This window comes from Pundamilia nyererei, unplaced genomic scaffold (genome assembly GCF_000239375.1).
Source record: "Pundamilia nyererei isolate P.nyererei 1_Seehausen unplaced genomic scaffold, PunNye1.0 scaffold00015, whole genome shotgun sequence".
Classification (NCBI taxonomy): Eukaryota; Metazoa; Chordata; class Actinopteri; order Cichliformes; family Cichlidae; genus Pundamilia; species Pundamilia nyererei.
This window is the reverse complement of record NW_005187416.1, coordinates 2222613-2246367: the sequence shown is the minus strand read 5'-3', so window position 1 is coordinate 2246367 and position 23755 is coordinate 2222613. Positions and strand designations below refer to the sequence as shown.

At 38.3% G+C, this 23755-nt stretch overlaps 1 protein-coding gene across 1 annotated transcript; it reads right to left on the bottom strand.

Moving 5' to 3' along the window:
- Positions 1-532: 532 nt before the first annotated feature.
- Positions 533-20573, bottom strand: mpzl1l (myelin protein zero-like 1 like). The gene is made up of 6 exons (XM_005725399.1): positions 20400-20573; positions 13984-14165; positions 10816-11026; positions 7814-7943; positions 3502-3607; positions 533-941 (listed from the first exon to the last, which is right to left on the bottom strand). The coding sequence occupies exons 1-6, from the start codon at positions 20470-20472 to the stop codon at positions 846-848; spliced, it is 798 nt and encodes a 265-aa protein (XP_005725456.1). The 5' UTR covers positions 20473-20573; the 3' UTR covers positions 533-845.
- Between the last annotated feature and the right edge of the window lie 3182 nt (positions 20574-23755).

Sequence of the window (23755 nt, the reverse complement as noted above, 5' to 3'; positions counted from 1 at the left end):
CACATTGGACCACACTACATCTCTTTACATTGATCTAAATGCGGCACAGTTTGGATCAGACGAGAGCACAGGTGCGACTTTGTGACGACTATAGTCTGCCGTTTCTAACAAAAAGATGTAACTTGAGGTTTTGACGTTGGTAGATTTTCTTTGATCTTTACTGATGTTGCTGTTTGTACAGTTTCAGACCAGTCTCACCGGCCAATAAAAAGCACCAAAGTTTCGGCAGAAGTGATCAATGAATGAGAAGGCGATGTAAGACAAACAGTGAGAGTATCGTTCAAATATCTGCTTTATAACGTCTCTTCTCTCTGGAAGAAACAGTTTAACGCACCAATGTTTTTTGTTTCGCTTCGCTTTATTAAACGGGGCTCACTCGGTTCAGGTGTGAGCATCTTAAGTAGGACTGTTGAGTTGGTGCAACAGCCTGCTAAACCTTTAATGGGGGGGGGTTACAAGAACAAAAACAAAACAAACAAATAATACTTGGAATGATAACCGAAGGCTTTCTCGTTTTTATGTGTGCCCCTGGTTTTTTTTGGAGAACAGTTTTGATGTAACGGAGTAGTGGAACATCGACTTTGAGTGTTTTCATAGCTTTTTTTCTCTTTTGTTTTTACAACAAAGCACATGGAGACATTACTTTATCGTATAATATCATCATGCTTTCAGAGGACAAAATTTTAAAGAGAGAGAAATAGAGAGAGAGAGAGAAACTGCACCACTTGTGTCCCTGTTGAGATATCCCCACCCTTCCCAAGAGCAGCTGATAGAGAGGTCTCATATTTTACTGGATTTTTGTTTACTTTTTTTTTTTTTTCCTTTATTTGGTCCCCGGTTCCTCTTCAGTTTTTACGAATGTCAGCATAGACCACGGGCTCCATCTTATGGAAGGAGTTTTTGCTGCCTGAGTGATCCAACTGGGCGTATATCACCGGGCCCTGGAGGACAAATGAGATGCAGAGCAGGAAAGAAACACAGTCAGCCAATGACACAAGTAGATACAGAAAGAAGCAAATAATAAACGGCAACTTTTATATCACTTCACGCACATGGGTGATTAAAGAAGCCCAAAGTCAGAAACCTAGGTGGTTTTTCTTTGTTTGTTTGTTTGTTTTTTTAAATGGAGCTTCTGACTGGGAGACAACAGCTTCTTATAGTTTGACTTAATTAGTGCTTAGCTGTGGAGATGTAAGGGCAACACATACACACAGATAAAAAGGCTTAGATAATTAGTCCATATTTGGATAATTACTTAGCAATTACAGGGCCTCTGAAAAGTGGCTTACATTAGTTTTTTTCCACATTTCCTTCCCACTCCTATTAACAGCTTTGGCACTGGTTATACAGTAATAATGATAATAGTAACATTACACTGCCAAAATATGGAGTGTCACTCGATATACAAGTATTTAACATGTGTCTCACAAAGACAGGAAGAGGAACTCTTTAGCACCTCATGTTTTGATACCTGTATTCGGTTGATAGGCTTTAGCTGTGATACAATAGTTTCCAAACTTCTGGGATAGATGCTGAATATTTTATCTCATCTTACTGCATTTAAGATGATTTTAAGGGGCAAGCTACAGCTGGCCGTGGTAATCGTTCAGACTTGCCGTGATTGAGATTTAGAGCCTTGGGTGCTTCCTAAAGAGAAGCGTGACCAATACACCACAAAAGTGCAGGACTGCCACGGGATCATCACTGCACGCAGACTATACAGTACAGTGTAGTGAGAGTGTGACAGCCGTGACTACAGCCGCAGAGACAGCTGTGTCATCCCGTGGGTGCAGTCATAATTACAGTGACAGCGTCTTTCAGTGAGAAAGCTGGTGAACCAGCTCCTCTGTTTCCCTTTCTAAATATAAATGGTGCAGACCGGTGCCCGCGCAGCCGCAAGTTGGGAACGTGTGCTGCACAATACACGATACTGTATCATAAAAACGGCTCTGCACGGGTCACAGGAAATGCAAACGTTATTGTGAGGGTTAAAAAAAGTACTGCAAAGTAGAGCAAAAGTTATCAAAACATCAATTTAAAGGGGAAAAACCCCCAAAACAAAACCAAAAACACCCCACGCTTTAAGAGACTCGAAAACTGAACAGCAGTCCCGTGTCTGTGTGGGATAGTCTAGTCTTCTTTTTAAAATAAAAAAAAAATAATAATAATAACAAACATAACTATTACTGAGAAAATAAGTTTGGTTTTTTTTGGACAGTAAACCTAAAATTGTTGAGTGTTGGTTGGCTGATCAGGATAAAACCGATGACATGCTGGCCTTAAGACTAATGTAAAAGTTGTGCTTGACACTGATTTTTCTAATATTACTTATTATCATGGATAAGTGATTTTGATGAAAGGAGATTTCACATTTAAATATAGCAGAAACTAAAAAATATTTTCCGCCTTCATGTATTATTCAGAGGAAACACTTCACTAAAAACAATAAATAGTCAAAATCTGCCCTAAGATTAAAAATAGATAAATAAATTCTCACTGTGACCACTGGGTGGGGGACTCTATAGTCTGTAAATAACTGTCCTTCACCTTTTTTCCATTTTATCTCCTTTTTTCAGTTTTTGTTAAATTATTCTGCCGCCTTTCACTCGCACTTTAGAAATCAAATCCAATTTGTTGTTTTGTTTCATTTCAAGCAAAATTCACTCGCAGGTTTGAAGATTAGTTCTGCTCTCTGTCGTATTATTATTAGTATTAAGACATTTACCATTTAAAGATTTCTCAGGGTGAGCTGACTGTTTGATTTGCTAAAACAGATCAATTATTCAGCTGATAAATCTGAGAAATATGAATAAAGGGAGAACACACATGAGAAAATTTCAGTCTATTAGCTAAACACAAGAAATGCAACACCTGATAAATAACTGTTCATGTCTAAAAAGGTAAACTAACAATAGCATTTGGGGCGATCGTGGCTCAAGAGTTAGGTGTTCGTCTTGTAATCGGAAGGTTGCCGGTTCGAGCCCCTGCTCAGACAGTCTCGGTCGTTGTGTCCTTGGGCAAGACACTTCACCTACCACCTACTGGTGTTGGCCAGAGGGACCGATGGCGCGATATGGCAGCCTCGCTTCTGTCAGTCTGCCCCAGGGCAGCTGTGGCTACAACTGTAGCTGCCTCCACCAGTGTGTGAATGTGAGAGTGAATGAATAGTGGAATTGTAAAGCACTTTGAGGGTCCCGAAAAGCGCTATATAAATGCAATCCATTATTTATTTTATTTTTTTCTCATTCACTTCTTCTTAATACCCCCCCCCCTTTTAGGTTGTTTTTTTGGCCAAACAATAAAAACATGAATGGAAACAACTGAAAATAAGATTACGTACCAAATGAAATTCATATAAAATCAGAACTAAATATTACGGATGGATAAAAAGTTATTTTCAGTTGTATTTGGATACGTTGTCCACATAAATGTGACCACCTTCCAGTAAAACAGAGGCAGCCACTGGTTTTTTGGTCCTTCCCTTCGTCCCCCAACTCATACCTGTAGCGGACCCGAGGGACTGGTAGATCTGGAGCCCTCCACTCTGGACTCCACCTTCTTTCGAGGCTGTGGAGCCTGAGAGTTCACGCTTTCCAAGGACGTACAGCTAGTTTAGGTGTAACGGAGTCGAGCAATCATTGGTGCACAGTCAAAGTGAGACGAACACAAATAATGGACAAGACAAAAACAAAATCATGAGACATGAGAACATGGAATGCTGCAGCTGAGCGCCGACTGGAGGTGCACCGATGGGATTTAGACCATATCAGATTGGTGGGTGTGCAATTTTGGAAGCACATTTGCAATCAAATAAAATTCAAATTAAGATATTTTGATGAATATTTTTATGACTGATTCTTTAGCACAAAGGTTACAGTTTATAATTTTGTACTTAATTCATAGTGTAATATAATTTAGCTTCTTTAATTTTATAGATAAACCTTATCTCCATCTCCACCCATAACAGTTTAGCTGTTTTAGTTTTATCTGTGGGATAGTTGCATTTTTTCCTTTTTCGGTTTTGAATTTTTTTTTTTACAACAACAACAAGGTAATAATTGTGGCTCAGTCACACTAGTATGAAAAAACAGGACTGAAAATTTGACTACAAAAATATTCGTAGTTGCTTAGTGATTGCATTGAACCAGCTGCAAGCAGTTGGAACAATTACAGTCGCAAGCCAACTGCACAGCTCATCTGTAGGAGAACTGGTCTCCAAACAATTGTGATCCGACTCAAACGGACTGCAGTTGCTTTCAGGCAGATTAGCAAAGGTTTGCAAATTACTGTCATCTAATTTATAAATGCAGACCGCTTGCCAACCCATCGCAATCAAGCAAAGTAAGTTTGCACTGATGAGTCCAACTAGTGTCTTTGCAAATCTCTTTCCAGGAGGTCAACGAGACTGCAAGTTCACTGCACAGAGCTGCAATAATTTGGGTCACTGCACGTCTCCGACCAGTTTTCCCCAGTGTGACCATGTGGGAGATCTTATATTACATTATCATTTGTAATATGTGGTTTATAATCTGAATGTGAAGCCTGGTGATTTCTCTGATACTGAATTTATTCCACTTGAGGGCTTACGGATTAGGTTCTTGGCTCAATAAAATTAATTTATTTAACTAATTAAAACTGTTTTCTAGAAATCTGAAGGTCTGTGCTTTGGCTCTAGAAAACTGTACAAATATTTAGTATTTTCCAACATTCAACACTAAAACTACCAGTATTGCTGAATGTAATGTAATGAGCAGGGCAACAAATACAGCCACTGATTCAACTGTTTTAATATGTAGAGCAGAAGTACAACAATGGAAATTAACCCAATAAGGTTTATTAACATTCTCCATTGTTTATCTTACTGTACCGCATCTGAATTACTTGATTTAGAGTATATGCTCATCTAAATTATGGATAAATATTAGTAATTAATAATACTTTTACAAAAAGTTAGTGCAAACATATAACATAACCAGTCATTAGATGCTCTTCTATTGTAATGATATCTTAATTAATGACAGTTAATCACATAAAAGCAAAGACTGATTGATCAGTTAATACATCAACAAAAGATTATAAATCTAAATGTTTATACTAAGTTTTATTATTTCTTCCTCAGTATGAAGAGAAAACCAAATATTTTTGATTTTAATCAGTAGCTCAAGCAAACCTCTCAACAAATATTCAATTTTAATTTATTTTATAACATATAAAACAGACAAAACAATAAAATGCCAATCCGTTTGTGCTTGAATCAATGCTTACTTGATCCAATTTAATTTCTCAGTCTAAGGGTTGTAAATCTTTTAAGTCAAGCAGCCAATCAGTGCAACTCTAGTAAAGGCAACAGGGGAGAGAGGCAGTTTACCTGAAAATAACAACATGAATGCTAAATGAACAATGAGAGGCCAAAATTTCAGCCCATTAAGATGACTGAACACTGCCAAAAAATAAATCTGTAAATACTGTTGTCAAATAAACATGTTTCATGAGGGGAAAAAAGCTGACGATGGGTTAGTCTCACTGAAGCAGATGAGAAAGACACCGTTTAGTTTTGTATGTTAGTGGCAAACGATGGATAAAAGTTCTACACAGTTAAATAACCTGGTTACATGTTTAAATGGTTTCCATCGGCCTGGAGACTAGGCTGCCTCTAGCTTGTCCTATTTATAAAATAGTCATAAAAGTGAATTAAAGAATTAAAGTTTTATCTTCTCAGCTAATATATGTTGCGTACATCGGTAATTAATTAAAAGTATTCTTTATTCTATGTAAATGAGGGTCAGGATGATCGGATAGGTTAGTGTAGGTATCATAGCAGGTTAATGGCTCTACATTAATCCTGTCTAACATTAAACATTAAGCTGTTCTAAAGACAGTAAATCTGCCTAAAGGAGACATTGACTGTAAGCAGGTTACTTAATTACATATAAATGCATTAAACGACAATGTCTAGATTAAATGGCAACAAGCTCAACATGCTTGTAGAAGGTGTTGCTGTGAAGTTAGTGGTGTTAATACAATTTAATGGAGGGAAAAAAAATGACTGGCACCAAGTGAAAACAGCCACCCCACAGATCCCTGTTAGATCAGCTCACAGGCTCAACCCACTCAGCAGCCAAGCAGAAGGTGCCAGATTTTTCTTTCTTACTCAGTCAGAAGCAAGTGCTGGTGCCTGAAGTAGAACTGTTTCCACACAAAGCATTAGCACTGGCATGGCTCCACAAATTTCAAGGTTGAGCACAAAATTATCAACAAGAAATTTGCAGCTGCATTGACAAGAGAGACCTCTCAGCGAGTGCAGCTTCTGCTTTGCAACCTTTAGTGTTCAAACCTTTTAAAAATGTGGGCCAATTCTCAAAAGACAGCATATCAGACCTGGCCTCTCATTGACACCTTCCTGGTGGACAAGAGGGACATCTCTCAGATTTGTGGCTCTTTTGTTTATACCTCAGATGAAGAAAGAGTTTCTATGGCATGCGAGGTAGACGTGGTCAAAAATACCTCAGGCATGCAAAGTCTGGAGTGGACACTTTTTTTAAAAACAAACGTGTTAATAATTAGTACCCACCAAACACCAGATACTGTAAAGTGTTAGAGCTATACAGAGGGTCTAACGGGAAAAAAAAAAACAACCTCTCAAGTGAAATATTACTGAAAACAAAACAATGATTCAGGAAACCAGTATCATCTGTTTAACTTACCTTTCATTTTAACAGCATCAAGTATTATTTTCACATCAGTATAATGAATACATAATGTGAGCATTAAACATCAAACAAATCAGGTAAAGTTACTATCAACAGACACAAATAACCAAAGAAAACAACCCAATTATAATTCAGTTATAATTCAGTCAGTCAGTGGGGGTATTTTTCTGTATTCACAGGAGATTAACGTTAACATATTCTCGTTGCTAGCTATTAATTAAAATACCACTTGCTGTTTATCATTATTGTTACAGGATGTGCGGATGAAGCACTTACTTTATGGATTTAAAACATCTCATACAGCTGTAGATATAAAGGATTTTACAGGTGAAACCACTGTCTGCGGCACACAAGACAAAATATTCTCAAATCTTTTAGAAATGTTCAACTTTAATACTGTCTAAACTGTATTTATGAACACCTGCAGACCCTGCATGGATCTGGGTTCATAACGGTAAATAAATAACTAAATAACACACAAAATTCACTATTAACTACTTTCTGTAGAAAACTGATAAAAGTAATTGCAGTAACTGAGTCACATTGAGAACGAAATTAATTAATTTTACTGAAAAAAAAAATCTTAGTAGAGTTGGCGAGTCAGAAAAATGTACATCATTATCACGTATGCATCGCTCACACAAGATCAATATTTCATACTTAAATATAATGATAGTGTCACACTTATAGTGAAACTACTAGTACAGATATAAAGGTGTAAATCATATAATTGTAGTATTCAGTATTTACCAACTTCAAAAACTTTATTGCTCTTCATGATGTATCTTTATATTTTTATATCTATAATATAAATATGGAGCTTAAAGCTGCTAAGAACAAAAATAAATAAACTAACAAGAGTTTGACTGCGACTATGTCTGGATATATATGAGTGCATCACCAAATAGTTGTTTTATCACGTGTACATATGTGTTACATTTATTAAATGTGCGTTCAGCTTAAAACTGCATAACGTTGGCGTTGAGAGTGAAGCTACTTTTAGGTTCTGAATATAGTTTTTAAACTTTTGAAAATTTTGCAGCTTCACTGTAGTTGAGGTCATCGGTAATCTGGAACAGCGCAAAGTTGAACGGCTCACTTACCCTTCGTAATCATGGCGGTTGTGAAGTACCCTCATGACAATGCAGGCCGCCACAGCAATCAGCACAAGCACCAATAAAGCACCACAAACTCCTGCAACTATAAGCGTGGTGTTGTTCTGCGAATAAGACTCTGGGGAAAAACAAACAAACAAACAAAAACAAAACAAAACACACACACACAATGAAGAACATTCAGGATCAGTCCACCCATCCATGATATTCCAGACATTCCCAGCCACACCTAACATTTCATCCTGGGGGATTCTGAGGCTTTCTCAGGGCATCTCACTAGCGGGTACTGGGTCTACCCCAGGGTCTCCTCCCAGTTGGGCATGCTTGGGAGGCACCCAGGAGCCATCCTAACCAAATACCCGAAACATCTCAACTGGCTTCTTTCGACGCGCAGGGCCAACAGCTCTGCGGGACCGTGCAAAAGTCTTGAGTCAACTAACAGACTATTTTGTAATGTTTTAAAGTGGTCCAGAGTTTCCAAAAATGTTGGACTAATTACTCACAGATTATGACAAAACTGCCCAACATTGTGAAATGTACGGATATTACACACACAAACAGAACAAAAGAGTTTCATCTTACTTAGTTTGATAATGGATTTCAGAATGTCCTCCAAACTAAAACAAATTAGACTTCATGTGAAAGACCCACATCACCCAGTCACTGTAAATAAAGCTACGCTACTATAAATAAAACACTTTTAAACCCCATTCCTGGAAATTAACATCACAGATGGGAGTGGTGCTTAAACCTGAGTATCCAGTAGTATTAAAAGCTGGAACCACACTAAGGCAGCTCTTTGTTAGAGCCAAAGCGTGTGAAGATAAACAGAATTGTGCGAATAATAATTTCAAAGTAAAAAGTAGATTTCAGAATACAAAAATAAGATTGTGAGCACAAGGCTGACTCGGTTCCTTCATCATATATAAATACAGTTATGCTACCATAAATAAAGCACAAAACTTGAACCCCCGGGCCTGGAAACCAAGAACACAGCTGGGCGTATCACTGAAAGCTGAGCAACAAAAGCTGGAACAATACCAAGGCAGCTCATTGTGAGAGCCAAAAGAAACTGCGGCTAAAACATAGTCGAGTACAACACACATGCTCTATTTAGACTCTTTATTGCTTCCTAGATACAGATGTTTGGTACAAAGAAAAACCCCAACCTGCGAAAAGGTGCAGCCACATGTAAAGCAGACAAGCCATCACATGTGGTCTTCAGCTGAGTGAACACAAACAGTGGTTGTGCAGTGATTTGCCATATGTGCTTGAATAGCTTGCATTTATTAGTCTTTTCTCATTAACTGATGATATTTGATGTGTTTATTTTGTACCTTTAATGAATTTCACCTTTAACTGATCAAATGGAGTCATTCATTACCTCAGCTATGTATGTAAATGTACCGTTGTGATCATTTTAATCATAAAAATGTACATCTGATCTACTTCTCCTACAACTTTTTATAGTTTCCTTTATTTTCCTTTTGTTTTTCTTTTACAGGATTTGGCCCATTGATGTGCCAAAGATAATGGAAAATTGTATATGTAACATTAAAGGCTTTTATTTTAGTGCAATTTTCCACCTCAGATTACTACAATGTGAACCCTGGCTGACAGACCTAGTCACAACAAGATTCAGAGATATGCTGAGGTACATGCAGTTTATTAGACAGAGCAGACAATCAGGCCGTGGACCTGTTGCTGCTTTCGGGGCTATATGGATAATGTTTCTTGCCCAGTTACCCAAATACTATCTCTCTGGCAGGGAATAGAGTGGTCACACCCACTCGGTGATGAAATCACAGTTCTTGTGGTCAACATTCTGTGATTTGAGCAGTCCATAAAAGGCGCAATGCACTCTAGAGGCTAAAATACTCCTGGTGTGATTTAAAGTTGCGTGAAGGGCTTCAAAAACCTGGTGAATTATGGGGTAAAGCCAGAAAATGATTGCATTTTTCATTCCTGATTGGCAATTGCAACTTTACAAATCAGTTTGATCAGGAATATGAGAGAGAATAACACAAATATCTGTCGAGGGACATAGTGAACGGGTTTAGTCCATCACTCACACAGCATATAAAAACAGTATGTGTGTGCCCCTTTTTGCAATGCACAAAAATGCCAATGCAAGTGGAAACCTGCTCTCATGAAAGACCAAAGGTAACGTCCTTTTCCTGTAACAGGATGGCATCAATAAATCTCTAACGAGCTTGTCACCAAACATTGTTTCTCCGTTGTTGTCTTTAATTAATCATAACTTTACCCACATCTAATATGAACACACAACACTGTAACATAATGCTCAATTGTAACGTGTAATAAGGGATTTTTTTATGGCATGCGAGGGAATAAATGTGAGCCCATAAGAAAAAAGAAAAGCATTTTTGCAGCTAAATACGTCACTGTGTGCTGTTTAGTGCCAGCAGGCAGAGTAGCACTTTTATTCTTGACAGTCTTTCATTTATCTTTTGAATTTGGGCGATATGGATCTAATGTTTACAGATGCCTAACAGGAGATTCAAAGAAAGTTTGCAGTTAATCCGGTTTGAACTGCAAGTAGTACAAAAGCATGTCGCAACAGCATTCCCAGATAAACCATTAAGTAGTCCAGGATTTAACTTGTTACAGGTGGTGCAATCGACACACTGTGGTTAAGATGGCCACGATCCAGTCCATCATGTTTGATCGGCTAGTGAAAAAGAAAAGTCTCCTCTTTGCCTGGAAACACAAGCGATAGTGCGCAGAGGCTCACACTGTGTTTTCTCGCCATCCAATCAGCATGTGTGTGAGCAGAGCCCTGCTGAGTGGGTGAAAACAACTAACGAGTGTCTGTTCAAGGCCGCAGAGTAGCAGGAGGCATTTAGAAAGACATCTTTCCCAGCCACACTAACTCAACCTGTCACTGATTTTTCTTTTTATTAATTTTCTACATTTCCAACATTTAACTCTGGTGCATTAATTTCAATGTAAATCTGACAAAAACTCACCTTTCAGCACGACCCTGAGCTCGGTTCGAGCCTGCGTCCCCATCACATCTGGGGGGTTCTTCACGTCACAGAAAAACGTGCCGTTGTCGCTGAAATAAGTTGGGCTCAGCTGTATCGAGACGTCCCTCTTGTTGATGTCCCCGATAAACTGCACGCGGTCTTTGAACTCCTCTGACCCTGGGAATCCTCTCCCACTTGTAAAGTAGAAAATCTACAAAAAGGAAGGAAATGCTGGTGAAAATGTACTCATGTATAAATGGGGACATCTCCGACCCCTGAAGGTTCTCATCTAGATCAGCCGTGTTCTCTAGCAACCACCGAGCAACGGGCTAAAATGACCTGATTTTATTGATCAAACAATCCCACATTTTTCTCCCCTCAATGTGATTAAATGTGTTTGTTTTCGAATAGCAAAAACAGACCAAGCAATACTGTAACATGGACTTTTACTATTAAATAAAATGTATAAAAGTACAGTAATGCTAGATTAAGTAAAAGAACAGACATGTAGACAAAATGCAATAAAGTGTACAATAATTAAAAAACAAAAAACAAATCTCCAGGTACTAAAAACAATAATAATACATTCTTTTGACAATTACTTGAACAAAAATCTCTAATATTTACTGCTTTCTTACCATCGTTTTATATTTGTACTCTATTTGTATTTATTAAAATTATAATTTTTATTCTTTTTTTGTCCTTTTATTTTTTGTATTGGGTTTTACTCATCGTCCAGCACTTTGGTCAACATCTAAGGTGTTCATATGTGCTAAATAAAATGACTTTTTTTGGACACTGCAGACACTGCAGCAATATTGTTCTTATATTTGACATAGATAAATTAATAGATAATTTCCATAATTTAGTAAACAAAGAGGTCAAACAAACTGGTTTCCTGGCTGTGACTATTATTCCTGTATACTGGAACAACAGCTGTCATAAGACACCTACACACTGAACAGTCTTCACTGCAGCCACACTGTGCTACGTGGAACTGACAGGACATCAAGCATCATGTATGTGAATTGTATGATGATACTGAACTTACTGAACCTATTGCTGCTGCTACTACGATTATAACATAGACGGGAGTTCTTCCTCTGTCATTTGTTTCTCTGGTCTTTGGCCTTGGCTCAGTCACGATGACATGACACAACTTTTTTTGCCACAACTCAACTAGATTTTCTTCTTTACTGCAATCCCAAATTTTGTTTTGCAGTTTTCCTTTTCTTTATTATGGCTGAGGTTTTTTCTTTACCTTCAAAAATTAACACAACAATAAATAAATAAAGAATTCTCTCAAGTTGATGTCAGATAATTTGATTCTTTTGTAGAAAAACAGACAGAACTTGAAGTGGCTTTCATATTGTTATCAAACTATAAAGGATTTACTATGCTAACAATTATTCAGTTTTATTAGTAATAATTAAAGCAGTAAACCAGTTTCATTCTTGTAGTTCTATAAACATAAATGCAACAAAAAATAGCATTAATGTAATTAAAATCCAACATTAAACTACTAAATAACTTGTAATGTAATTATTTGTACCAATCAGTAATGGTGAAAGCTGTGTTACTGTAGCTGTAGCTTCAATTTGTCTTGCAGCTCATTTCAGATTTTTTAAGGGTTAGTAATGCAACATTAGACAGTACTGATTGACAACTTCTTCTCTGGATGGAAGTCGATGATTAAAGGCTCTCCTTTGTAGTCAAAATGAAAGCAAGAAAATGATCATGTTATCCCAGCAATTTTGTTTTTATAAATCACCGAAAGCCAAAACTAATGCAGCCTAATTAAATTTAAAATCTTATTGGTTGACGCCCTGGACCGTTTCCTGCATGTCCCCTTTGTTTTCCTAGCTGCTCACTAATGTCAAGTTTGGGTCTCAAGCCAACTTTGAACCTCTTTCACTGCACAATGTCTTAAACAAAAGGAGGGAACATCTCAAACCTGTCTAGGCAGCTCAAAGACGGCCCTGCAGATGTTTACAGGGGAAGTAGGTCACTCTTGATTAGTTTTTTTTTGTACTGAAATGCGTAGAATTTGAAACGCATGCACCAACTACAAATTTTTGGTATCCTGCCATCTCTAATGACAACAGTTGCTTAGTATGTTGGACAATTTTGACATTTGGATTAATCACAGAATATCTGAGGTACTAGAAAGACCTTTTTTTTTTTTTTCAACATTACTGCTGCACAGCCCTTTTCCTTCACTGAGCAGCTTTCCCTTATCTTAGCTTTTTGGTGTTTTTTTTGGACAAGCATCATTTCTGTAGGAAGAGAAGTATTTATTCTGCAAATGACGGGTCTGAAACGTCAGAGAGATTGAGGTTTTAAGATACACAGCTCGATGTTACAACATGCTCCAAGTGTAGACTGCGTGTATGTGTTCTGCCATGACTGCTCTGCAAATTAAAGGCCCTTCAGCTATGTCATTATATATGCATGAGTCAGATCACAGCAGACAGACAGGCCCCGCCCAGCCTGACTGGACTGTAAACAAAACGCCTTTGTAGATAGGACATGATCCACACAAACATCCCTCTTTCTTTTCTTTTTTTTTTTAGCTGCTTAAGCGTTTTAGAGGAATATACACTAATAAGTTCAAGCTACTCACCACAAGTCAATTCTCAGCAGTAACAAATAACACTGTAGGAAAAATATGTAGCTGAAAACTAAAGTCTACAAAGAGATTTAAGTCGACACAGTGTTATAAGAACTAAAGAGAAAAATGAAAGCATACCACGGGATCCAATTACGATGCTCAAGCAAGATAGCAGCAGAACATAAACAGATGAAAGCAAACGGAAAAATTAGATAAAACAAATATGTAGATATGTAAAGACAGTACATGGAGAGAGTATAACTGTACCTGATATATTTTTAGAAAAAAAAAAAAAAAAAAAACATAAAGGAAAAACACATTGTGTTGTATCGATCCATAACAGCAAACAGCAGCTGCAAAAAAAAAAAAAAAAAAAAGGCTGGCGCTTAAACTGAAAGCCTACTGAAACCAAATCATAACAATGTGCTCTCACCCATCCCTCAGGGAACAGCCGAATCCGTTCTTCTTGTGTCACGACAGATAAAACAATCGCAGGAAAACATCCTTAAAAACTGTGGGAAATCTTTCCAGAGCTGACACAACCAGCGGGGACTTACCACGTATGGAGATTTGTAGTACTGACTGTCGGGATGACTCGACTGAAAGTTCCAGGTCACCGTGGTGGCCGAGCTGACCACTTCGCTGGACCTAAAGGTGCATCGAAGAATCCCCGTGGTACCGTTCTGTACTATCACCTCAGGATCAGCGTGTATCTCGATCGCAGACGTGGGTCTTGTGACTGTTTGTGAACACAAAACAACAAGTGTAAGCACACAAAGCAGCAAGGGTTCGGGGTTAAACCAACACCACGGCCAGCAGGTATACAATCCAGAAAGGCTATTGGTTTATTTTGTAGTTAGTCTTCCAAGATCCCAAAATGGTTTTTAGTTAGTTTTAATTATTTTTTTTCATAAGTAATTTTTAGGTTTAGTTTTAGTTAACTATAATAGCCTTGTTAATCATCAGTTAATAATCGGAAGCTTGGTGCAGTCCCACAGTATTAATAAAAAGGGACAAAATCTGTCTTGCTCATTGTCAGGAACTTCTTCTTTGTTGACGCTTTTCTTCTTCTTCTTTTCTCGTTTCTTCAGTTTCTCCAGATCTTTCTTAGCGAGTTCGATAATGTTAGCAGTCTCCTTCTCGGGGGCCAGAAGAGTGGAGGGAAAGGAGCTGGACCCTCCATAGAACAACTGACGGTTGGAGGCACGGGACAGATTCTTCCTCAAATTCTCACTGATAGCCTCGCTCTCCAGGAGTTTTGCCCGAAGGTCTTCAATCTCTTTAATGTAACTCTGAATCATGTTTCCAATTTCCTCTGTGCCTCCTTCACCTGCACGAGTTAGTGTGGTCAATGCACCTTAGAATTACATCATATTTTTTTAGTTTTTAGGTTAGGAACTCCGTAAGTGTTGTTACCACTTCTAGCAGGAAATGTTTTCTTTCACAGTTTGTAAAATATTTTGCTTTGTTTGAAGTTGTTAAAATAACTTCTTTGACATCATGACACATACATATGTAAAAACTTAGATTGGTATTAGCGCAGATGGCACCATCGATCAAACAGGGCGGACAACTTCGTCAGCCAAACGTCTGTATCAGTCAATATTCTTAAATTCTTAAACCTGAATTAAACTGTGCTGAGCTGAAGGGTTTGGGTTTTTTTTAAATTAAGATTTCTTTTGCTTCCCCCAACACAAAGGGCACAACACATACACATAAGAAAAAGAAACATGTGTCCCTATTAAATTTTAATTTCACTGAATTAAAATATTCAAGTGTCCCTAATTAAAATGATTTTGTCCAAACCCTGCAGTGGTAGTAACAATTATTATGAGCATGCCCCAAAATCATAAATTACGGTCTAACACATTCATGCCACTGATCTTTGAACCCTTCTAAACTTCCTCACGCTTGTCCTGTAGAGCTGGACGTTGTTTTAGTACTTCTTGCTTGCTCTTAGCTGGCCTCTGTGTGGGAAAACACATGTATGAGTCAGAGCACTAAATAAACAACTGAAGTGAGGTCACAGGCAGCGAGACAAGCCTGACACAGATTTTAGTCCGTGTCAGGCTAAAATCTGTGACGTGGAAAGAGGTATCTTATCCAACCACCTGTAAGATTACTCAAACTATTTTAACGTAACCGGAAAAACAGACGGATGGTTTTACAGCTCTGCTCATTTATCCAGAATCCACAATTCCCATATTTATGGCTGCATCAAAGGCAACTTGGTGTTTGATGTTGTGCATAATGTAAAGAGAGACGTACAACTGAGCAACACGGGCTTTCTCTGCTCAGAAACAACCTAAAAGGTATCACAATGGTGATTATCAGCAGTCTCTGCTAAACCAGGCTTCCTGCTTCAGGCTCTGTCACAAGAGTCACATGACTCTCGTGACAGAGCCTGCTTCATTTAGACATTATCAAAAGGAACAAAGATAAAGATATAAGACAAAGACATATAAAGAATATTTTTTAAACTGTAAAACGCAGCACTGAAGCTGCAAATAAAGAGACTGAAGTTTCAGACTTTTAGCCAAAAACATCCTACAAAAAGACTGATTAATTTTCAGAGATTTTCTGGTGTAAACGTAGGTCCGCGAGACTTTGCCGAGTATTCTTTTGCAAGGTTTTTCCACAGTTGTAACATCTCCCTCTGTATATTTGTACATCTCTAAGCTCTTGTACTGGAATACAATAAAAACCAACACAATCGTACACTTGTGTCTTCAACCTAGCTGCAGTGGCCGCAGCGTAACACAGCACATTAACCCCCCCTAAAAAAAAGAAAAAAAAAGAAAAAAAAAAGGTGCAATGCCAGCTCCAAAAGGTATAACCAACCAGCAGGTGAGTGGTTGGTATGCAGACTTGTCTGCAAACACTCGCCAAGAATACCCTCTGAGACATAGTGAAACTACATGGCAAAAAGTTCCATCTTTTGAAATGACTACGGCAATAAGGCACTACTTTGTTTTTGTTTTTCTGGTTTTTTAAGTCAGTGTTCACCATTTCCGGCTTTGGATTGCACTTTCTCAAGTCATACTAGCGCTCGGCTAGTAGCTGACGAATATTTGCACACAAGTTGATGACTTGCGTGTAACTCATCGACCTGTCGGTGACTGTGGCAATCTGCTAGTGACCAGGTGCAACCACAGGGAAATTTCTGTTGCAACACCTGCTTTGTGATTGATTTCAACCTCCAGCAACCAACTGCAGAACACACATTTTTCCCAAGCAAATGGTTGGTTGCCAGATTATTGCCAACTGTTCTCTAGGCCTGTATGACTTCTTAGAGAGCGATGAACACAGAGCTAATGAAAGCACTTTTTATTTTGATCATAATTATTACAATGATTTAGTGAAAATGTCGCACCTGGTGCCAATTTTAAACCTAAACTGCTCAGACCAGATTAGATTATCTGTTAAATTCAAGTTAACATTGCAACCTGCATCAGATAATGTGATACTCAATCTGATTGTTCTTATAGCTGAGAAAATAGATACCCAAATGTGACCCTGACTAACTGCACAACCTTCAACACCAAATCAGAACCATTTTTTACACTATAAATTGTAGAAACAAGACTGCAGTGCAATACTGGACACATTGGAGACAAATAAATGCAACAAATGTTCTTTAAAAGGCTGTGTGATAAATGTCAAACACTGACTGCACAGCTTGATGATTAATAACCTTACCATAGCAGCTATGAGTAGGAAATGTTTGGCAGTACATTCACCTTTTTGCCACCTTGAAAGGTTTTGATAGAACTATGAATATACAAATCGAGCCACACAAGTATTAGCAAACAGAGATACGTGACTTCCACATCTTGTAATCAGAAGAGCTAGCAGGCCAAGGTATAAAAGCAACAGAGTAATAAGTAGCCTCAGCCTCTTGCAGACATTAGATCCAAGTCTCAGATTTAGACTCGGGGAAACACCGTGCTTCAAAAACAAAAGCAACTCTTAGAGCAGCATATAGTCAGCACACTGCTGAGGCAATCTCACAATAATTTATAAAACGAAAGGAAGTATTTGTCAGATGATATCTGTGATTCAAAGCAGAACACTGTTTTCCGTCTTCAAATTTCAGGAAACAGTTTTAAAAGTTGTTTTTAAGGTTGGCAAAACTGTTTGTGATTTCTGCTCTTAATCTCACTTCACAGAAACATCCTGTCCAAAATCAAATAAAGTGACAGTCAACTGCTGAGCCGGCTAATTTGCAATTTCATGCACATCCTTTCTAAAATGCCAGATCATGTTGAGCCTGTAAAAGCCGAGTGATCTAACGATGATTTAAATGTAATTTGAAGTGAAAAAAATAAACTAAACTACAGAAAAAAAAGAAAGAAAAAAAACAGCTGGATTATGCAGAAGATAACCTGCTAGTGTTTGAGTTTAGAATTTATCTTTTTTTAAAAAGGTTGCTCTCCATAATCTGCACTTCATACTTTCTGTGCTTTACCACAAGGTTCAATTTTTAGGTGGTGTAATTTTCTATTTGTGAACCTAGAACTTCTTCTTTCAGTTGTACACCAGCATTAAAGACATACTTTGACCTAGTCATCCTAAAAGCTGCCGTTTTAAACTGTTTCTGCCTTTTTAAATATTAGATGGCAGAGACATGTTCAACATTTTTCTTCACAAACCTTATTAAATCATTGTTTTATCGATTATTAACCGCTCTTTATACATTGCTTTTTCATTATAGTGTGGTCGAGCATCTTTTAAACAAACTAAATCTTAATCCTTCAGTTCTTAATAACTTCGGACCAATTTCTTAACTACCATTTTTAATCACAAATTACAGAGATTCAGTTCTTTTGAAAAGCTTCACACATCTGCAGCTCACATTAACTGTGGTGTACCACAAGGTTCGATTTTAGGTCCTATGGTGTTTTCTGTTTTTATGCTTCCAGCTGGTCACTTTTATTAAGTTTCACTGCCACATTTACTTATTCTTATTACTTCTTCTTTCAATGCAACACCAACAACATTAGCATATATCCGTGAGACCTGGTGATCCTAAAACCTTAGGTGCTGTCTCAGTGATGTTAACTGTTAAATACAATCCTTCAGTTCTTCATCCTTCATCAAAAGTTTGCGAAACAGTGGTTTCAACCCACTTTAGCATTTGTGTGCCTAAATGGCAGTTTGGAGAAATTTCAATAGGGTTTTTGAGCTCTACACAGCACAGAAAAGAGGTTCCTCGAGGTAACCAAACACCTTCTTTTAAACAACATAAAAGGCCACTATATCTTTTTAGACATAAGAGCAGTTTTCAATACAACAGATTCTAGGATTTTAATAGATGGGTTGGGATCAGGGACAAACCACTTGGTTTCATTTTTATCTCTTGGAAAAAAAAAACCCAAAAAATTATCTAATAAGAATATGCAACTTATGGTACACCATAAGGTTCATTTGTAGGTCTTATGTCATTTGTCATTTATTTAGTTTTACTACACCCACATCACAGATCTAAATTCCCATGAAACCTGCTGATCATAAAAACTTGTTTTAAACTGTCTTGTCATGTGAAATGTTGGACGGTGCATTTTCTTAAATCAGTTAAACCCCAAACAACATCCCTCTCAGCTCCACACTGTTTGGTCTTGCTTTCTCCAAATAAGAACTATCTTGAGAGAAAAACTGATACTTTCACATTCAGACCTGGATGAAGTATACACACTAAATTGTGGATTACAGTCAACACTTTCCTAACACATACTGTTAAAACTACTCAAATTGAATGCAAATATAATTTTTCCAATGTTCAGGATGTTAAAAATGTTTTAAAAAATTAACTACAGATAAATTAGATTAAAGTGTATGTTTTCCTTCTTAAGATGCACATTTTGAGCTGCTAAATGTATAGCACAAAACGGCTTAGCCAAAGTAATGAATGCAAGTTAGTGCTGTAGTTCACAGCTTTTTATATTACTATGCGACCAAACTGTGCGAGGGCACATATACCCTGTGCCTGAATAGATAGAGGGCCCCTGGTCATTTCAGTCCGTGCCTCTCACCAACTTGCAGGCAGCTGCAGTAACACGTAGTTACAACACGAAGCCACTATTGTGCTTCCTGCCAAAAGCAAAAAAAAAAAAAAATAGTGACGCAAATCTGGCAATCCAAAGCGAAACTTCGCGCAAAAATCATGTCCCTGCCGTTGTGATGCTACGTGTACCATTAAGTACACAGTGTTTAGTACCCAACATACTTCGTTATCTGGGTCAAAATACGGTTAGCAAACGACGAAATGAGACGTTATCGCGGGGGCTGGATGCTGTGCTAGTCCACCTGCATGCAGATTAAAAACTGTCTTAGTGTGCTGTTCGATTATGTAAATAAAATAAGAATTGATTGGTAGCTCTATTAGTAGACGACATTTCACAGGTGACACGTAAATACCGTTGAGACACACGCCTAACAAAAGCTCTATTCAGAAATCAGCGTTTAAACGGCTTTACTTTAAATTCTGGTTACATGTACGACAGCGCACACTTTTAAATATCTCCTGCCTTACTAGAACATTTAAATCAAATCGGCATGGGTCTTAAAACACCCAGGGACTCTTATTTCAGCTAAACAGCTGGTTAGCATCGCTACTTTCCACGCCTGAACCCACCTTCACCTTCCGCAGGACGACGCGGCCAGGGGCGGCAGCCACCATCCTGTGCCAATCTCCATTCAGGTTTTAGTGAATTTAACAGATTGCATTTTCTGTAACACTGTCTCTCACATACGGTGGAGTCTCTAACCCATATCCCAGTAAAAAAAAAAAAAATCCGGGCAGTGTTAAAGATAGTTTCTCGCTTACGAGGCTGAAGAAAGGCGTGTTAACTCTTAAAGGATTGGGAATAGAGGTGTAAACGCTGCTAGCCTGCTAACCTGAGATCCCACCTAAAATAATGAACTCAAACGTTTACAAATGGAAATTTAACCCAAGCCGGGCTTCAACACTCACCCAAAACAACACAAAGCGTAAATCCAGTAAATAATATACGCTTGCGAATCGTATTTGGCCATTTGGACTCCATTATGTGGTTGTAAACAGGAGTAGTTGCTCCGCTTTTTTTTTTTTTCCTCCACCCTCCACTGTCCTAGTGGTTTCTTCTTCTTCGCTGCGGGTACAAACAAATATGGGTGCGGCTGCTGCTGCCCCCTATAGAACGACCAGACGAACTACACATAACTTCTACCAACAGACAGCAAACAAAAGGAGGATTTCATGAATAAAAGTGAGCGCTTTCTGCCTGAGGCTAACAGTATCAGTTATATTTTAAACCTTTTTCTCTTCAATGAAACTAAACTGAAGAACAGAGGGTGGTATATAAGGGCGGAGGGAGGGGCACACAGGGGAGTCAGGGGAGAATGAAGCTAGAAAAGGAAGTGAAAATTAAATAACAGAAGTTAAAGAAGGAAGAATGTTGCACAGAGTTCTGGGAAGAGTTGAGATGAACTCTGAAGAGTTATCAGATGACTGGGAAATTGTCAAGAAGGTATTTGGTGCATTGTCTGGAAAGAGGACGAAAGGGTAGAAGTCTTGGTGGTGGAACGAGGAAGTCCAGAAAAGGATTCAGCAGGAGTATGGGCTAGTCAGAAATATGAAGAAAGCAAATAGAAGTTCTGGGAGGCTAGACGTACCGAAAAGGAAGGGCCGAAAGACAAGGGTGGATCAGGTGGTGTTTAATCTGATGATGTGGTGCATGTGTAATTGTGATGCTTATAAAGCAGTGAGATGACCGTCAGCTGATAGTTATGCTGTAGTGAGGATGGCCTAGGAGCTACAGTCTGTAACTGATAATGGTGGTGTTTTTGGTGCTGTGCAGAAAGCACAGTACACTCGATGTTGTACTGAAGTCGGCAGGATTGGTGACGTGATGGAGCACAGTCTGCACACGCTGAAGCAGAAAGGGTAAAATCCTGAATCTCTAACTGCTCAAATATCTGATCGGTAATCATCTTTATAAAATCTGTCTGCAGTAGTTTGCTTAGGAAAAAAAAACTTCTTCCTTTTTTTTCCATTCCTTCTTTTGTTGGGTTGTTGAGTTGAGGGGTTCCTTTTGTTCTTAATTCCTTCTTAAAAGAGGAATCCTTTCTCTAGGGCCTGAATGCAACATAATGCATAAAAGTATGGAGGTAAAATGAAGGAAGGCGTCTAATAGAAGATGAATGATGGCAAGATATCTAAGGGAAAAAAAAATCACCTGTGTGGAAAAGATATGAAGGCACGGTATGATAACTTTAAACCTGAGCACTGGAGGATCTGCGCCTCTCCAAATACGAACCACCGTCTTATCTTTTGGCATTGTCCACACATGCTGAGTCACTGGAAACAAATATTATTAGTATACCAGTAAGAATGATTAGATTTCAGGAGAGTTGACCAGACCTGCGCAGCAGGAAGGGGCTGGGTTTGAATCCACGAGTCATTTGGGGTCTTTAAGTGTGGATTTGCATCCACCATTCTTCCTGTGTCGGAGTGAGCTCTCTCTGGGCTTCCTGCCACAGTCTAAAGACGTGCATGTCAGGTTAATTATCATGTTAGTGATAATTAATTATCATTATCATGTTCATCTCATGGTAGGTGTGAATACTTGTCTGCCTTTCTGTGTTAGCACTCCAACAGACCAGTAACGCTTCACCCTATGACAGCAGGCGATGGGACACTTTATTAGTTACAGCTTGCCAAGTTAAACCTCATTTTGCTCTCATGGCTGCCTTAATTTCTTATGACACAGATTCAACAAGGTGCCGGACACATTCCTCATCATATTGACATGATGACATCACACTTGCTGCACATCCATGACGTGAATCTTCTGTTTCACCACATCCCAGAGGTGCTCCAACAGATTGAGAGCTGATGGCTGCGGAGGCTGTTTGAATACACAAAACTCAGTGTTATGTTCAAGAAACTAGTTTTAGGTGATTTGAGCTTTGTGACACAGTACTTTGTCTTGCTGAAAGCAACTATCAGAAGAAGGGTGCACTGTGGTCGTAAAGGGATTGATTGGGTCAGATACATGCCAAATTCTGACCCATCCATCCAAATGTTGAAGCAGAAATTGAGCCTCATCAGATCATGCAATGTTTCTCAACAATCTTCTGTGATCTAATTTTGGTGAGCCCGTGTGACCTGTAGTTCCAATTTCCTGTTCTTAGCGGACAGTAGTGGCACCCGGCGTGGTCTTCTGCTGCTGTAGCCCATCTGCTTCAAGATTCAGCCTGCAGAGATGCTCTTCTGCATACCACAGTTTTAACAAGTGGTTATTTGAGTTACTGTTGCCTTCCTATTAGCTTGAAGCAGTCACACTGGATGCTGGATATTTTCTCTTTCTCGAATCAGTCTCTGTAAACCCTACAAATGGTTTTGTAGCAATCCATGAAGTACTCAGACTAGCCAGTCTGTCACTTGAATCACCTTTCTTCCTCATTCTGATGCTCGGTAGGTCGTGTACATGCCTACATGCACTGACTTCCTGCCGTGGGATTGGCTGATTAAATATTTGTGCTAACTAGCACTTCAACAGGTGTACCTAACAAAGTGGACAGTATTTTATTTCAGCTTACTAAAACATTGATGACAAACGTTGTACCTACTGTAAATAACTGGGTGGATGTAACGATGTAAAACTAGATGTTTATCAAAGCTCTGATGCCAGTCCTTTAAAGAATTAAGGGACTTTTCTGCCATCTCTATTTTCATTTATTTATTTCCCATTTATTTTTCTCATATATGCAAGTATGAAATCTCACTTCCCCCTCTGGATCCACGTGGTTATAAGAGGATTTTCCGATTGTTTTCTGCAGGGAGAGACCGTGATTTAACTTAAATGAAAGTAAACTGACATTTAATGTTTCGGGTGCAAAGCCTCGTCTCCTTTTTCTCGTTCTCCAGGAAAATAACAAGAAAATAAAAGCTCAAACTGTGCACTTGAGTCAGTTTTTAGTGGCTAATTGAGAGAAAAGTGCAAGAATAAAACCTCTGTCATCGTATATGAGTCATCACTTGTTTAGTTTGTAAAAATGTTATACAGCTGCTGTAAAAACTGGTTACAAAAATGACCCAAAATTCAATTTTTTAAATGAAGCATCATTAAATTTAACAGTAAAAATTCAAAATTAAAGTGCACTTTGAGTAATTAGTTATTATTTACACTAAAAACAAGGTAGCAGTAGGCAGTGAGAGCTTTTACACCAATTTCATTTAAACATTTACTTATATATCCTTTTCTTTTTTTGACATTAGATTTAATAAATAAAAGTCCAATCTGTGATGACCAGCTGAAATCTTCAGGGAGAATTATCTCATATTAA

What these genes read in the sequence shown, in the direction of transcription:
- mpzl1l (XM_005725399.1), bottom strand. Translation starts at nt 20,472, where the DNA reads ATGGAGTCCAAATGGCCAAATACGATTCGCAAGCGTATATTATTTACT. An exon ending in TACGCTTTGTGTTGTTTTGG is followed by an intron (nt 14,166 to 20,399) that starts GTGAGTGTTGAA and finishes GTTCACAAACAG; the next exon opens with TCACAAGACCCACGTCTGCG. An exon ending in GTCCCTCGGGTCCGCTACAG is followed by an intron (nt 942 to 3,501) that starts GTATGAGTTGGG and finishes TTTGTCCTCCAG; the next exon opens with GGCCCGGTGATATACGCCCA.